This window comes from Rhynchophorus ferrugineus, unplaced genomic scaffold (genome assembly GCF_030347505.1).
Source record: "Rhynchophorus ferrugineus isolate W39M unplaced genomic scaffold, kcgeb_rfMv2 rfM2, whole genome shotgun sequence".
NCBI classification, from domain to species: Eukaryota; Metazoa; Arthropoda; class Insecta; order Coleoptera; family Curculionidae; genus Rhynchophorus; species Rhynchophorus ferrugineus.
This window is the reverse complement of record NW_027472581.1, coordinates 5,237,128-5,255,573: the sequence shown is the minus strand read 5'-3', so window position 1 is coordinate 5,255,573 and position 18,446 is coordinate 5,237,128. Positions and strand designations below refer to the sequence as shown.

Below are 18,446 nucleotides of genomic sequence, written 5' to 3'. Positions count from 1 at the left end.
CTGACGATTGTTTTCACTAAATTAAGGAATTCTACCTATTTAAAGAGAGTGTAAACCACTTTCAAAATGTATAAAGTGCTCGATAGGACTTGTAAACAGAACAATAATTTTGGAAAAATATTTCTGTGTTAACTTGATGCTTATGAACTATTGGGTATTTACATGTATTATGATCATTTTTGCCCCTAAAAGACCTTCATTTATAAAAATATGTTCTGTCATTTTTTGCAACTTTTTCCCTTCTTTCTGGCAGTATAACTACACTGTATGAAAATGAATTTCTTTAACAAGCTAAGCTATGTTGCATCATTCAATCAAGAACACAGCAAGCCTTTATGGACATGAATATTCATGTTTTTATCTCCAGTCATAGTTCAGTTCCAACCTTCGTAGGGTGAAGACGTATTTTCAATACGGTCCAAGCTATAAAAAGATACCGTTCTTTAAAAAAACCCAGTATTTTACGGTTATTTAATTGAGTGTTAAAAACGCATAACAGATGCGGCTATCCGTCTCTCAGTGGACCTAAAGTGTAGTGAATACGTGTTTACGTGACCAGACAAAAGGTCTGCATCTCATTTTTATTAGTGTTTAAAATTATTTCATCTTATTTTACAACAGTCCTTTTGAAATTCATTTATAGTATTTATAGTAAAAAACTAGTGCTAAAATAACGTAAGTGAAAAATGAAGTGCGTGAAATAAACAATGTATTTATTTTATTTTTTTTATCATCTGGAAGTAAATTAAATAAAATATTAAAATATTAAAAAATGGCAAACCATAGCGATTCAACCAAATCACCTGCACACTTTGATATAAGATTAGAACAAACAGCAATAACGCAAACTCCATTATCAGAATGGACTACAGTCATTAACAAAAAACGATTGAGAAGTCCAGAAGAAGAAATCGCGAGGAAACAAACAAGAATCAGTGACTATTGGTTGCAGAAACCGATAGAGACAAAAAACAGTTTTAGCAACCTGTCGGAAGAAATTGAAGAGAACATACAACCAAGCCCTGAAAAAGTTGTTCCCAAACCACCACCAATAACAGTCTATAAGGTAGGAATAATAAAAAACATCCATGACTTATTGAAAACCATTACTACGAACTACACAATTAAAACAGTGAGCTATGAAACAATTAAAATCCAATTGTTCGAAGCGGATCACTTTAAAGTTCTTATAAAAGAATTAGATGAAAGAAACACCCAATACCATACATTCAGGCCAAAATCCGAGAGAACATTTAAATTCGTATTAAAAGGATTACATCACGGGACGGACTTTAACACCATCAAGGTAGCACTAGCTGAAAAAGGCCACGAGGTCGTAAATATTCACAATATACGACATCACACGACAAAAAAACCTCTGCCTATGTTTTATATAGACATAAAACCTAATGGAAATAATAAGGCGGTGTATGAAATCACCAAATTGGAAAATAATATTATTAAATGCGAACCACCACATATAAAAAGAATTATACCACAATGCACAAGATGTCAAGCGCACGGGCACACAAAGACTTACTGTCGCAAATCATATAGATGCGTAAAATGTGCAGGAGAACATAAGACAGGAGATTGTACTCGTAAAGTTCGCGATGAAAAAGTGAAATGTGTTAACTGTAATGGAAATCATCCAGCGAACTACAAGGGTTGCGCAGTTCACAAGCAACTACAACAGAAACTCTATCCTGCCTTAAGGGAAAAAAGGCATCAACAAAAACAATCCACTACTACCAATCTACCACTACCCACCAGAACAAGTCAACCAGACATAACTTATGCCCAAATAGTTGAAAATGGTTCAGCACAAAAACTAGAGACAATATCTCAACCTACTGAAACTAGCAACATCTCAAAATTAGAAAATATGATGGCTAAACTAATGGATCAAATGAGTACGATGCTTGGTCTACTCACAACCGTCGTAAGCAAACTTGCCTAATGCCTGAAACCAGTAGTTACAAAATCGCCGTCTGGAATGCCAATGGGCTCCAACAACACGCCAGGGAACTAAAAATGTTCGTAAATGAACAAAATATTGACATTATGATGGTTTCCGAAACACACTTTACGGACAAGAATTATCTGAAAGTTCCTAAATATAAGATTTATCATACAAATCACCCTGATGATAAAGCACATGGAGGTACAGCCATAATAATTCGAGATGATATAAAGCATTTCGAAAAAGAAAAATTCCGCAAAGACTACCTGCAAGCCACCAGTATAACCATAGAGGAAGCCCATGGACCATTAACAATTTCTGCGATTTATTGCCCACCCAAACATAACAACAAGGCAGAACAATTTCAAGAATTCTTCAGTACGCTAGGTAATAGATTTATAGCAGGAGGAGATTATAATGCAAAACATTTAATGTGGGGTTCAAGAATAATAACCTCAAAAGGTAGAGAACTGCTCAAAGCCATAAGGAAAGATAACTTACAATATATCTCTACTGGTGAACCAACATATTGGCCTTCAGACAGAAATAAAAAACCAGATACAATAGATTTCTGTATTACAAAAAATATTGATCCAAAAAAGTGTCAGGCAGAATCATGTTTCGACCTGTCTTCTGATCATTCACCAATAATAGTAACAATTTCTTCAAAAATTACCATCAAAGATAAACCCCCTTCTCTGTGCAATAATAGAACTAACTGGCCCTCATTTAGAGAAAACTTAGACCAAAATATCTCTCTAAACTTACCGTTACAAACTGAAATGGATATAGAAATAGCAGCAATAAATCTTACAAAAAATATACAGGAGGCAGCATATTCCGCGACTCCCAACAGTGAAACATTTCCAAGAAAAAATACACATATATCATGTACAATACAGAAAAAGATAGCAGAAAAAAGAAAGTTACGACGAAATTGGCAACGGCAAAGGACTGAAGAGAATAAAAGAAAATTTAATAGGGCCATAAAAGAGCTGAGAGATCTAATTCAAATTGAACAAAACCAAGGCATTCAAGAATACCTAGAAAACTTGACATCAACTGAGGCTACAGACTATTCGTTGTGGAAAGCAACAAAAAAGCTTAGGAGATCCCAGCAGCATAACCCACCTATTAAAACAAGCGAAAATAATTGGGCGAGAAGCAATAAAGAGAAGGCCGACATTTTCTCAAAACACTTAAAGAATGTTTTTAAACCTTTCCAGTCTCAGCTACATAAAGATGACGAAAATAAAATTACTAGCTTTCTAGATTCGCCATTTCAAATGGATTTACCGCACGAGAAATTAACGGTCAAAAAAGTTAAACATACAATAATGAGAGAGATTAATATTAAAAAAGCTCCTGGTTATGACTTAATTACTGGCAAAATTTTAAAAGAACTATCAGAAAAGGCTATAAAACTATTAACATATATATTTAATGCTATGCTACGAATTAATTATTTCCCTAGTATCTGGAAAGTAGCTAAAATATTAATGATACTTAAACCAGGAAAAATACCAGAAGATGTGACCTCCTACCGACCTATAAGTTTATTACCAATAATCTCGAAAGTTTTCGAGAAATTATACATAAAAAAACTAAACTGTATAATAGAAAAAAGAAAAATTATTCCAGAACATCAGTTTGGCTTTCGCAATAAGCATGGGACTATAGAACAAGTGCATAGACTTGTAAACCAAATAAACGCTGACCTAAATGCCAAAAGATATTGTTCGGCTGCTTTCCTAGACATATCTCAGGCTTTTGACAAAGTATGGCATACGGGCTTGCAGGTTAAACTAAAGAAACTTCTCCCTCATCCGGACTATCAGCTACTAAAATCGTATCTCACTGACAGACATTTTATTGTAAATCAAGGCGATGAACATACCGAATTAAATCCCATATATTCAGGAGTTCCGCAAGGTAGTGTACTGGGTCCAGTACTGTATCTTCTGTATACGGCTGATCTGCCCACCACAAAAATAACTACTGTGGCAACATATGCAGACGATACAGCAATCTTAGCATCCCATGAAGATCCAGTCACAGCATCAATAAACCTACAAACCCACCTGGATCAAATACAATTATGGTTGAAGACATGGCGCATTAAAGCCAATGAATCAAAATCCACGCATATAACGTTTACCCTGCGTAGAAGAACATGTCCACCAGTAAATATCAATCATCGTCAACTCCCCCAAGCAGAGCATGTTAAATATCTTGGTATGCATTTAGATCGACGCCTAACCTGGAAAAAGCACATACTCTCTAAACGGAAACAACTAGGACTAAAATTATATCAAATGTATTGGCTCATTGGGCGCAAATCCAAGTTATCATTAGATAACAAGGTATTGCTGTATGAGTCTATACTCAAGCCCATTTGGACATATGGAATTCAACTATGGGGTACCGCTAGCAAATCTAATATATCCATCATTCAACGGTTCCAAAATAAGGTGTTGCGTGCCATTGTTGATGCTCCGTACTATATTTCAAATAAAGTGATACAACGCGATATTCCTCTAGAACCTATAACGAGTGTAATCCAACGTGTTTGTGTGAAGTACTTCGAAAGAGTGTCAGTGCATCCCAATGTACTCGCTAATCAGCTAAATATGCGACGTGATAGTGAAGTGCGTAGACTAAAACGTTTAACACCACCTGATCTGATTACTGGACATATGTAGAGTTTAGAATAAGCATTAGAATAAGTCTAATTAATTAAGATAATATTTTATACAGAAGATTGCTTATTGAAGTGATTTTCTACATGCCATGTATATATAATATAAACAGAAGAAATACTTATTGCCAATAGGGCAGATTGTGGACTTACGAAGAGTAATAAAAAAAAAAAAAAAAAAAAAAAAAAAAATCTCCAGTCATAATGGGCCACAGAAAACTCTCTTTTGTTGTCTGGCAAGCAATGGAACAGCGAAGTTGAAGCGTAGTAGCCATTTCCCCTCTTTTTGGATATTTTGCATTGTACGTAAATGTCTGGAAACCATTGATTCATGAAGTGCTAAACTGTCTGAAGCTTCTTTGAGAGTTCGAGCTGAGTTTTCATCCAGTGGGTCTTGCAAGTCTCCATTTTCGATATTTGCAATGCTTCAGGCCATACTTGTCATTGATATCAAAATAACTATTGTTAAATCATTGGAACTAAAATATTAATAATTGAGGTGTGCCGCAGTAGCATCACCATAAGTTTCTAAAAGTGTTGGTTGGGCTTTGACAGAAAATTCTAAAGGGACAACTGTTATTTTATGGAGAGAAATGTTAAAATCATCGAATTTAATAGTTAGGTTAGGTTGTTTACATTAATATTTTCAGAAGTGGCTAATTTTAGGTGATCCTAGTCGGCATTCGATAAGCTTCAGCATACTCCGCTTAATTTTGCGATGTTGTCGTTGATCGAGAGTCCAATGAATTATGACAGCTACTTTTATTTTGATCCTGCCACTCCTAAGAATGTTATTGTTTATAGTTTATTTGTTCTTTGGATAAATAAATATATATGTATCATTATGGATAAATTATGGATTTGTAAATATTGCTATACAACCTTTTATATACTTTTAATTTTAATTTAATTTTTAAATTAAGAAAATTCATCCGAATATCCATTACATTTTTATTTTAAATTTGTAAAATAATTGACTCTGCCAAAGTAAAAGTTCTGATAAATATGATTCAATGTCCTTTATATGACCATACCTAATCAAAATCTAATGAACTAAATCCTCATTTATTAAGATTGCAGGTTATATTTGGTCAAAAATATTAGCACTTCTAAATTCGACTGTGATGATCGAGAGGAATTGATAAGAGTATCAAAGGATGAAAGAATTCAAAACTTCGGGGAATTAACAGAATAAATTATCACTGTCCATCTGACAAAAAAGAGAAGGGAATGTGAAATACAACTCAGGTGGGGCATGAAAATGACAAATGAGCGGGTGAGTTAATTCAATTAAAATCGGGTAGAAATGTGATTGCAGCCAAATTAGTAGCTGAAGTTGCAATGATAATTTCGAAAGATTAGACTTATTGGTTCGTAAAGTTCGATTTACAGTAAGCAAATTATTTGAATTCCATAAGGCATATAAGAAAAGCTAAGTGTGGAAGCAACGGTAGATGAGGTCAAAAAGAAATTAGAAATGAGAGTTTTGATAGGGGTAAGATTGCATTTTATTTGATAGACAATGTAATCGAATATTATGAAAGATCGGGCGATGTATTCAGTGAATATGTTAAGTTTTAGGTGTGTACAATTGTTTAGCTATATTATTGTATGATTGTAAAGATAAATAGATGCTTGTAGACCAGACTTAAGTGGATACCACATAAAAAAGTGTATCTAGAACTGCTTCATGGGTGGTATAGAAAATAATTTACAGTATATTTTTTATAGAAGTACAACTTTGATTTGTTATTGTAATGTTTATATATTGATAAATAAATTATATTTGTTATCGTACATATTATTTTATTTTCTCTTTTTTTCCTTTCAAAATTGTTTTGAAGTTAAATATGTTTATGAATGGTTCTTTATATTACAATAGATAAAAAAAACTTGAGTATCAGGGGAAATATTATATACTATAATCATCTACTTCAAATCTACGTATAATTTGCCAGAATTGGCAACGGGGCAAATTCAAATTCTTGCATATACTAAGGTCTTTCAAAATTAGACTCTTGTATAGTTACCAAGTTGAATATCGCTGATCAAAATAAATATAAGTAACAGGTAAATTGAAATGTCTCCGGCCTGACACATAGATGGCGCTACTAGAATTAAATCCATATGTTTTTTAGTTAGCCCTAACCCTCAAAAGATTCGTGTATAAATTTGACAACTGTCGGATCATTAGTTTGTGTTTTATAGCATTAATGCTATAAATTTTGAGTGAAGCAACTTTTGCAATTGTGAAAAAATGGATAAAAAGGAATTTCGTGTACGTTATATTGCTTCACAGCAATTTTTACAAGCAAGGAAAAAATACAGTTGAAGTAAAAACTTGGCTTGATGCGGAGTTTCCGGACACTGTCCCAGGAAAATCAACCATCAAGGATTGGTATGCTAAGTTTAGACGTAATGAAACCTGCACCGAAGACGGTGAACACAGTGGATGCCAAAAAGAGGTTGTTACCGACGAAAACATTAAAAAAATCCACAAAATGATTTTGAATGACCGTAAATTGAAATTGAATCAAAGAGCAGACACTTTAAAAATATTAACTGAACGTGTACATCATATCACTTACGAATATTTGGGTATGAGAAAGCTCTGTGCAAAGTGGGTGCCGCGTGAGCTCACTTTTGACCAAAAACAACGACGAGTTGATGATTCGGAGCAGTGTTTGAAGGTGATTAAGCGTAATAAACCCGAGTATTTGCGTTGATATGTGACAATGGATGAAACATGGCTCCATCATTTCACTCCGAAGTCCAATCGACAATCACCTGAGTGGATTGCACACGATGAACTTGCTCCAAAGCGTGGGAAAACGCAACAGTCGGCTGACAAGGTTATGGCATCTGTAGTTTGGGATGCTCATGGAATAATTTTCATCGACTACCTTAAAAAAGGAAGGACCATCAACAACGATTATTACATATCGTTGTTGGACCGTCTGAAGGACTAAATCGCCGAAAAACGGCCGCATTTGAAGGAAAAGAAAGTGCTGCTTCACCAAGACAATGCACCGTGTCACAGGTCAGTGAAAACGATGGCAAAATTCCTTGAATTGGGCTTCTAATTGCTTCCTCATCCGTCGTATTCCCCAAATCTGGTCCCTGGCGAGTATTTCCTGTTCTCAGATCTCAAAAAAGTGCTCGCTGGGAAGAAATATCGAATAAAAAAAACTAATTTTGCCAAAAAAATGTGTTTTACTATAGTAGTCCGGGGACTTTTCAATTGACCTGTTACCTAACAGAATATTCAAAAAAAAACGCTTTTCCAAGGTGTTAAATGAAATGAAATGTTTAATGAAACACTCTTTATTTACAGTTAACAAAAATACCGATATTGGAACATCATTTGGTTCGATGGAGTACACCTCTCGATTTGTATTATAATTATTATAAAGGCGATCACTAAACAACAATACAATATAACGCATATCCAGAAAATCGATCTTCTGGATGCCGTATTGTCGTGACATTTAAAAAGTATTAATCCTGAAACATATACATGTTTATTGAGTTTAGGCCTACCTGCATCTTTACCTATTAACAGTCCTGTTATAGCTCCGGCTAAGTGTGTCTGCCAGGATACCTGAGGTTTCTTTTTACACATGACATGTACGATGTCGTAAACTATGTCGAATAACACTAAGATTCCGATTGTGATGGAACGATATCTTCTATAAGTACTTGTTTCGTAATTCTATGAATGATAAATAGTAGTGCTGACGGCTTATTTGTATGCTTTCCTTAACTTACTACAATGAGATCCGATGCGTTTGACAGTAGAAGGGAATATCCACCAGCCGATGAACCGATTATTAAGTTTGGATTGACGCAGGTCGCGCCTAAAACACCTGTAGCACCTCCAGCTAGGTATATGGTCAATACTCGCAAGGAACCCTTAAAATAAAACCATTTTGTAAAGTTAGGATTGCGTATATCGCTTGTATTTTATCCAGCGCATAAATTAATATAAAATGATGAACAACAACAGAAGATCTCGTTATGTATTAAATCGCATAAAGTCTATTTGTAATCAACTTCATGTTGGGACCTCACCAACAGCTTCATTTCGCTTCATAGTATGCATCATTTCGCCGAAGTATGAACAAAACATTTTTTACTGTGTACTTCATCGATTTCAACATATGGATACTGGTTTTGACGTTTTAAAAGCCGGGATTTTGCCACGGAAGACAAATTGTGTTCTGGACAGTCAAACAGATTCGAAGACGAGGATTTGAAAGCATTACTATTTGATGATCCGCGTAAAACGCAAGAAGTATATGCCGAATTGTTGGGAGTAATACAAGAAAGCATTTATAATAATTTAAAGAACATGGGAATCAAAAGCTTAAATATTTTGTACTGTTTGCATTCAAGCCAAGAGATGCTGCTTCAACGACAAAATTGGAAATATTTTTGCATCGTATTGTTACTGGTCATGCATCAACGTCAACGGGAAAGCCGAATAGTCATGGCTCCAAGCTAATGCTCTTGGTGGGATCAGCTTGGTGTGCAATTCTATGAGCTGCTAAAATCTAACGAAACCATGAATGACGGTTGCTATTCTTCGGCATGTTAACGCTCGACTACATGTTGCAAAACCGGTAAAAACCTATTTGTAGACATTAAAAAGGAAAGTCCTACACCACCCGCCGTATTCTCCAGACCTTGTTCGTTCTGATAACTATCTGTTTCGACATACGAGTCGTGGCGTGTCTGAGCAACGCTTCACGTCTTATGAGGATACCAGAAAATGGGTCGATTCGTGCATAACCTCAAAATACACATCGTTCTTTTAAGAAGGAATCCGTAAATTGCCTGAAAGGTTGGAAAAATTTATTTATTGGCTGATAGGGCGTAAATTTAAATTATCATTAGATAACAAAATTTTACTGTATAAGTCAATATTTAGGCCCATTTGGACCTATGGTATTAAACTGTGGGGCACTACTAGCAAATCTAACATAGATAGCCTCCAGAGGTCCCAGAATAAAGTGTTGGGAGTTATATTATTATATATATATAGCCTGAAATACGATTAGTGGATCCCAATGCACTCGCCAAACAGTTAAATGTGCGCGATGACAATGAAGTGTGTAGGCTAACGCAAACTACCTTACGAACTGATTAATAGACACACAGAGTGAGATTTAATAATCTCTAGAATAAGTTAGAATAGTTTCTAGAATAAGATCTAGATTATAAGTTGTACAGCAGACCACTTACTGAAGTGATCTTCTAGATGTTAGGATGGTTATATTATATAACGGAAATCATATGATAATACTTATTGCCCACGGGCAAATTGTTGACGTTGACGAATCACTACATAGTATAAAACAAAGTCGCCTTTTCTGTCCATATATCCCTATGTGCGCTTAAATCTTTAAAACTACACAACGGATTTTGATGCGGTTTTCTTGAATAGATAGAGTGATTCAAGAGGAAGGTTTATATGTATAATACATGCATAATATACTAAGGCAACATTGCTAATTTTAGAGGTTTCTAACTTGATGTCGTAAATTAACCTATTTTTTTAGGCTTATTTAGCAATTAGCAAAAACGCTGCCTAACCCTACGAGTTAGATCAAATTAATGTACTACCATAAAAAGGTCTACAAAAAAGTCCGCGATGGTATATGTTTATCTTTTAGGGATAACCCACATTAACCATTTTTATTGTTTACTTTTTACGTGAGAAAATGGCTTATTTACGAAGCTATTTTAAGCAATACGGCATTAATCCTTATCGAATTAAGTACCTTAAATACAGTGTGCAATTAATATAGATCAATATGGTTCCTTACAGCATGTAAATTAAACAAATATTTTCGGAGATATTACAAATTTAAAATTTGCGTTTAAAAATGTGTAATGTAATAAAAATTGTATGAATTTAGATATTCCAAAGATAGCAGGAAATCTTCATAGTAAGTATAGGGGAAGAGGAATTGTTTTACTCCAAATTTAATGCGTGCAGGCCAAGGGCAGTAATGAATGAACCAAAAATACTGGATCGATTTTAATCATGTTTTCATTGAGTGACATAGGCATATATATTTTATGCCCGTGCAAAGTCGGAGCGGGCCGCTATGTTTTTATATACAACGTTCATATTTTTTCTGTAGTGTATTTAATTTAGTATCAGCATTGCACCCGTGCGAAGCCGGGGCGGGTCGCTAGTATTAGAATAAAACTTACTTGTTGGCGTTCCAATGGAGCTGCGAATATGCATTGAATAACAATATTTAATATTAAGTGTGCCCAATCTTCATGTACTAACATATATGTGATATATCTCCAAATTTCACTTCGTTTATCTGGTTCGAATCGGAAATATTTATCTGTTGTTGGCGTGGAAAATATATGAAGGAGTATCTGTAAATATAACTATATAAATGAATTATATTAGGTGGAATTAATTTGTAGCGTTGGGTTAGGATATCTTACCGAAAGAAATGGATTGATTTGTGAATTGTATCTAATGGCGAAATACAGAAAATATTGAGGAAATGTTTTTAATTCTACTAATTGAAGGTCTAAATGTACTCATATTACAATGTAAAAATTATCTAGCATTTGGACACACGTCAATCTTTTTGTAAGAAATAGGTGAAATGTGTTGTTATCGCTATATAACGTTATCTCGTATATGCCAAATACGTAAATTGCTGACATCATCCAGCTAACTGTGGGGGTCGTTACCATACAACCGATAAAATAACTTCAAAAACAAAGAGGAAAAAATTATAAACGAAAAAAGAAATAACTAAAAAACAGCTGAATCATAGGAAACAATGTTAATCGCAAGAAGAAGGAGAGTTTTCTTCCTCTATCTAAGATCATTCCACAATGCGGCATAACAGATAGTAGCACAAACGCACAAATGCACAAAAAGTTAAAGACAAACGACAGTTATGTATATAACTCTCAGAAAAAATTGATAAACATGAAAAAAACATCAAAAAAATATTAAAAGGTTGAAAAAATAAAGGCAGCTTAGAATGAAAATGAGCTATTAAAACAGGTCCATGAGTTATTCATATTTCTCATGCAGCAAAAATAGACAATTTGTCAATTTTCTCAAACACATTTTGCTAAGGGGTTACAATATGAATATGATATTAATACATAATTCTATATTAGAACATTATGAAGATATCATATATCCGATATGGGAGATATAAGCAACATCAAACATTGTTGCAATACTCACTGCCTACCTAGGTATGCACTAGAAAAAGAAAATTATCTTAGATATTTTTAAGAGTTCGGAAATCACTTCATAATTGAAAGAGATACAGAATATCACCACCAAGGGTAAGCAACTATATATATAACTATATATATAATAACGCTCGATGTTGTGAAATGACGCAGTAGAAGTGGAGGATCTGAGGCAACCAGCGTACTCACCAAACATAGTACGATAATTGAAAACCGTTTGGTAAGATCAATACTGCATGATATGTACAGGGCTTTGAAATGATGAGGAAGTGCCGTCCTTGTTTTGACACCATATTCTCGGAAAGATCGGTAAAAATGGTAGAGAATGATTTAAAAGTTGAAAATATTTTGATTGGTAAACTTGTACCAATTTTTCTCAGTTTTACTCATCTTTCAAGTGTACAATATATACCAGTCTATTGGTAAACCAGCGTATTAGCCAAAATATGTCAACAAAATATCGATTAATAAAATACATAAAGTGTGAAGCACCACTTCTATATCTGCGAATATTTGCTGACGACACAGTTATCATGGTAAAATATGTATCTCTGTCTAAGACTGTAGAAAAAGTGCAAGTAGCGATCAGCAAGATCTACATATGGACTAGAGACTGGAAAATACAACGTATTAGCTGCAAATCTCTCCATGTTAATTTAGCGTTGCGGCGAAATTACATATTATTATCGATTCCCCAAGCAGAATGAGCTAAATACCTCGGATTATATCTCGATGGATTAAACTGGAAACATCATGTTAGACAAAAAGTAAAGCAGATTAGACTCAAAATCAAGTAATTGTACTGGTTGGTCGGAAGATACTCTCGAATTGACCTGAAATTAAAGAGATTGATTTATCGGTAAATCATAAAACCAATTTGGACCCATGGAGTGCTAATATGGAGTTGCAGTAAGACATCAAACCAACTAGTAATTCAACGCAATTTCAGTGCTTATCGCTGCGTAACTAAGGAAGGGCTAAATGCGAAGGGATTTGTGAAGTGACCCAATATTTTACCTTAAAACATGAAATAAGGTTACGATCACAGCAACGTCAAAGCAATACAGCCAATGGACAAAACGAAGGAAATACCATACGAATGTGTATAGTGTATAAGTTTAACTCTTAAGCTTAAGTGCTTTAGTTTTGGGAAATACATACCGGTGTATTAATCCCGTACCCCCCTTCCTTGTGTATTGATGCAAGTAAAATAGAATAGTAGTAATTAATTAAATTAATTTGTGAATTAAGATTGAACTAAGCATATCTAATGAAAGATTAATAAAAGTAATTAATAAAAAAAACCTGTTATATGTAAACCGAAATATGTAAACTAACAACGTTATATTAACATTATATTATCAGAAAAATCGGAAAAAATTGTAGAAAATAATGAAAAATACTTTGATTAATATATATTTTAGCGACTTTCCTGATCATAATACATGCCAATCTACTGGTAAACCAACGTACTGGCCAAGAGATAGATAGAACGTCTTCAGAGTGTGAAGCACTCACATTGGTATTGAATATAATTATAGGTGAAATGATTGTCATCTTCCATCATTAATGAACTTAAATTATTCATAAAAAAGTATCGATTTCTTGATAAATGTAGAGATACCAATGAGAAATCCATCGTACACTGTTTAAGTAATGTTTTGAGAGGTTGCATCTGAATTTTAAACTAATAGAACAAGAAGAATTTTTACCGCCATAACCATACTAATTCCACTTACCTGCAAAATACTAACCACTACAATAGAAACTGGAATTCTTATATCGTCGATGTTGTCTTTGTATGACTTCCGTTTGTTTTGCTTGTTTCGTTCACATGTTTCTGTCATAAAAATGACCAGGGGATCGGTCATTTTTCGGGACAGGCCAATATGCGGACGTGTTCGACTAGTTGTGAATGTAAAAATTCTACAACACCGCCTGTTTCTCTTCACGTTTCTCCTCAATGTTTACGTATCGCGGTTACCTAATTAAAATAAACAAAAATCTGTGTATTATCGTCCTTGGGCGAAAGGTATATATAGAACGGCAATTATTTAAGGCAAATCTCGACTGTTTTCGAAACTATGCAAATCGTGTAGAATAAACTGTTCTAATTTTACGTCCTTTCTACAGATGCATTAGGATAGGTAAAGATAAATATTTCTCTTTCTGCGATTTGTTTTGGACAAATTGCCCGCTGGTTTATCGAATGTGAACAAAATACTAGCATGCACTGTATTATTTTATTTAATTATGTAAGGCAAGACAATGGGGAAGTCCAAGCCCAACATTGTTCATAACATTTTTGAATGAAATAACAAGGACATGTCAGAAAGAGGTTTTGTTGTTGTACTATAGAAAACCTTAACCAAAACACGGTTCTAAAATAATATGGGATGATTTTGAACAAAAACAATAGGAAAGTCACGATGATGGAGCATCCAAAAGAAATAAATATACAAGTTGAAGGGTTTGGAACACATTGAAATACATTCTGGTATATTTGAATAGAAATTGAAATTAATCGAAAAATATATTGAAGTTCGAATGTCAAAATTAGAAAAAATAAATTCCTTTGTAATGAATCTGAAATTCATTCAGACATGGCTGAATAGGATGAGAAACGATGAAATAAGAAAAAACCTCAACATAGAACCTTTAAAAGAATACATAAAAAGAAGATAGTTGAGACACTTATACTTATAGTTCGTAGAAGAAACAAGATGTGTTAAGAGGGTTTGGGAAAGAAGAAAAACCCGACCAAAAGCCAAAAAGCAATCACAACCAAAGAAATTATCCAAATTTATATACAGAACATATGAATAATAGTCACCAAATATAGTATATCTACACTAGTGATATAAAAGGCGTTTTGGTTATATATTATATTAACTTCTATTTTACTTTGAAAACGATTTTATTTTACGGAAAGAAATGGAAACTATTGAAGTGCGACTACAAAACAATAATGAAGAATTAAATCTATTATATAAAGTTTTTGTTACTTTAAACCCTTCACATGATGATTGATAATACAGAGCTGCGAAAAATACGTACTTTGCTTCAATTAAAATACAAATTACAAAATACTATCTCATATGTATTTAAAAATAAGGAATGCAAAATATTTTTAAGACATATATTTTATATATACAATATAAAATACAAAATATAGTATTTTAACTTTTTTTAAAAATATTTTTAGAGTCAGATGTTAGGCTATGTAAATATAATTGAAGCAATCTAATACAGCCCATTAATCAGTAAAAGAACAATTTCCTTTTACGAACACTAGACTTTGACATGTACTATCAAACACCCTATTGTTGAGGAATTAATAAAACCTACTCAAGAAAACAATAACTATTTACAACAATAAGCCCTGCTAAGCATAAATTTGTGTTATATTATATGAACCCATTTTTTATATTTGGATAGCATTCAAGGATGTTTTTTGCTTTTATTGTTTAAGAAGCTACTAACTCTATTTTCCAACTAACTCCAATTCCACTTTTGATGTCACTGCCCCTGTTTGCAAAAACAGTTAAATCATCTTCTTTACTAATACTGATACTTCCATTACTGCCAGGCATTATGCCATATTTTTTATAATTTCCCTTTAAGGCATGAATTGAAAGATATTAAATTATTTACCTCTCATAGTGATGTTTTCTGGCAGACAGTTTTGTGACAGTTCAAAAATCTTTTAATTTTTTTTGTAAGATCTTTTTCAGCTATAATGCAAGTGTAGTCTTATGCATCTTATCAAATAGGTACTTTCATTTTGATTTACATCTCATAAACTGCACTATAGGCTTGTAGAGTTCCATTATGTAGGACAGGAATATATGAACTGAGTCCTAAAGATAGTATTTTATGATTTGCAGCGGATTTGGATTGTTAATATCAATTAAAATTTACATTTTTAAGAAGTAATTGAATTACAAGTACAATTGCAATTGCGGATTTTAATTATTAAGTAATTAGGTACTACCCAACCCTGTGAAGTGATAATTCCTTCAAATTCATACAAATGTACAGGGTATATACAGGGTAAATACTTGTATTCTGTTTAGTTATTGTTTCAGATTTGCAATTTCAAATATAATTAAATATATATAAAAAAACAGCTAAAGTATAAGAAACAATATATAAAGAAAAAACCCAAGGGATTTTTCTCTTTTTACCTAAAAGTATCTCAGGACAACAAAATTACATAACTGACTATGCTTAACAACTAAGTATAACAGAAGGAGCCTAGTAGTAGATGCAATACTTAATATACGTTACCAACAATCTTCAAATAAAAATTAACATGAAAAAATTATTAAAACATTATTATAGTTTAAAATTTTGGTGAACTATCTGGTAAGCAAATGAGCTATTAAAATAGGTTTGATAGTTAAGATTAGAGTTTTGGACCTCCATAAAATCCCTACCAGAGGCTATAACAGAATACATCCGGTCTTATCTAGCCTAATTACCGGGATAACTGGAATAGTTGTTTCTTGTCGGATTTTACATTTGTTTGTAGACAATCATGTCTATAGATTCCCAAATATAGGTAAATATATTGCTTAATTGGAAGAAATTTACAATTATTATTGCGTAATAATCTGCTATTAGACAACCAAGTATTGATTGAATTGATTATTGAACTAATTACTTACATCTAGACCTTCAGATACCAACTGTCACTCAGGAAATCAAAATAACCGCAAGAAGACATGTGGAGAGACTTCATTCTCAGGTAACTATCGAAACTATACAATTCTAGAATAACACCAGAATAGAACGCAGACTCAAAAGAATCAAACCATTTGATTTTGGGTAGTGTAGTGATGTGTATTTATTAGAGAAAACATCAGTGTTAAAACATAAACATTATTAGAGACCAAGATAGAGCCGATGGGACTCCTAGATATATACTTAGATTACTAACTAACTATAGACTTACAGTTCAATTAAGAACACGAACAGGATGAATATTAAAAAGGATTGTGGTACATATTTGAGTAATATTGTTTGAACAAAAATGGTAAGACAAGAGCTCCACAAAGCTAAGAATCATGAAAGGATTGTGATATGAACCTAGTAGTAGATGCAATACTTAATATATGTTACCAACAATCTTCAAAAAAAATTAACATGAAAAAATTATTAAAACATTATTATAGTTTAAAATTTTGGTGAACTATCTGGAAAGCAAATGAGCTATTAAAATACGTTCGATAGTTAAGATTAGAGTTTTGGACCTCCCTACCAGAGGCTATAACAGAATACATCCGGTCTTATCTAGCCTAATTACCGGGATAACTGGAATAGTTATTTCTTGTCGGATTTTACATTTGTTTGTAGACAATCGTGTCTATAGATTCCCAAATATAGGAAAATATATTGCTTAATTGGAAGAAATTTACAATTATTATTGCGTAATAAACTGCTATTAGACAAGCAAGTATTGATTGAATTGATTATTGAACTAATTATTTACACCTAAACCTTCAGATACCAACTGACACTCAGGAAATCAAAATAACCGCAAGGAGACATGTGGAGAGACTTCGTTCTCATGTAACTATCGAAGCAATACAACTCTAGAATAACACCAGAACAGAACGCAGACTCAAAAGAATCAAACCATTTGATTTTGGGTAGTATAGTGATGTGAATTTATTAGAGACAACGTCAGTGTTAAAACATAAACATTATTAGAGACCAAGATAGAGCCGATGGAGACTAGTATGTCAAATTACAAGATGACGCGACCTTACATAGAGCCAAAAAAGTTCACTTTTGGAACATCAAAATATCATCAAACATCCTTTCCTTTCCTTTCCTTGGAATACAAGAGAGTACCTTTCTATTAAATAAATATTATGTATTTCACAGGTATTTAAATCAACAAGGATTTAAATTTAACAATAAAAGTATTTTTATATAATATTATATGTTATAAACTATTTTTATTTATTATTTTTTCTCGCATAATTTAAACACACAAAACTATCGAAACCTACTATACATAGAAAAATTATACGATGTACTTACCGTAATATTTACTGATTTATTTATTTAATATAAGGCAAGGGAAATATACCGTTCGCATCAGGACCGAAAGACACAACTGCTGGACCATATAAACCGTTTCAGTTGCACTAAAAATAACATTTTCCGAGACTATTTCTGCATTTGTTTGAACCAATAACGCGCATTTTCTTACTTGTCAAACGTAAATTCGGAGATGGTCTTCCCGGTTTCGATTTTTTTCTCTCTCTGGTTGCCTTTGATGCGCTCGTTTTCAGGAATATATACTATATTTATAATAGACGGCCATCAGCGTAAGATGTTTCTTTAGTAATAACGTAAAACGATGTAATATGATCTTGTTAGACGTTACGAGTGTATCAATTATGTACGCCCACATGCTTCTTTCATTTAGCGAGAAAATTAGTGCAATGTTTTTTAGATTCCATCGACGTGAAAAGAGCAAAAACTCCTAAATTGATAATAGTACCTCTGGTTTTTACGGTTGTT

General features: G+C 33.1%; 1 protein-coding gene across 4 annotated transcripts; it reads right to left on the bottom strand.

Annotated features, from left to right (window-relative positions):
* Window positions 1-7,969: 7,969 nt before the first annotated feature.
* LOC143192077 (protein rhomboid) lies at window positions 7,970-18,446 on the bottom strand. Of its 4 annotated transcripts, none has more exons than XM_076397563.1 (7): window positions 18,133-18,269; window positions 17,961-18,067; window positions 13,649-13,893; window positions 10,884-11,072; window positions 8,430-8,573; window positions 8,214-8,373; window positions 7,970-8,165 (listed from the first exon to the last, which is right to left on the bottom strand). In XM_076397563.1, exons 3-7 carry the CDS (start codon window positions 13,778-13,780, stop codon window positions 7,996-7,998), a joined length of 795 nt encoding a protein of 264 aa, XP_076253678.1. In that variant the 5' UTR covers window positions 13,781-13,893; window positions 17,961-18,067; window positions 18,133-18,269; the 3' UTR covers window positions 7,970-7,995. The 4 variants fall into 4 exon arrangements, with proteins under 4 accessions (XP_076253678.1, XP_076253680.1, XP_076253681.1 ...); XM_076397565.1 differs by having other exon boundaries at window positions 10,884-11,060; XM_076397566.1 differs by having other exon boundaries at window positions 10,884-11,060; window positions 13,664-13,893.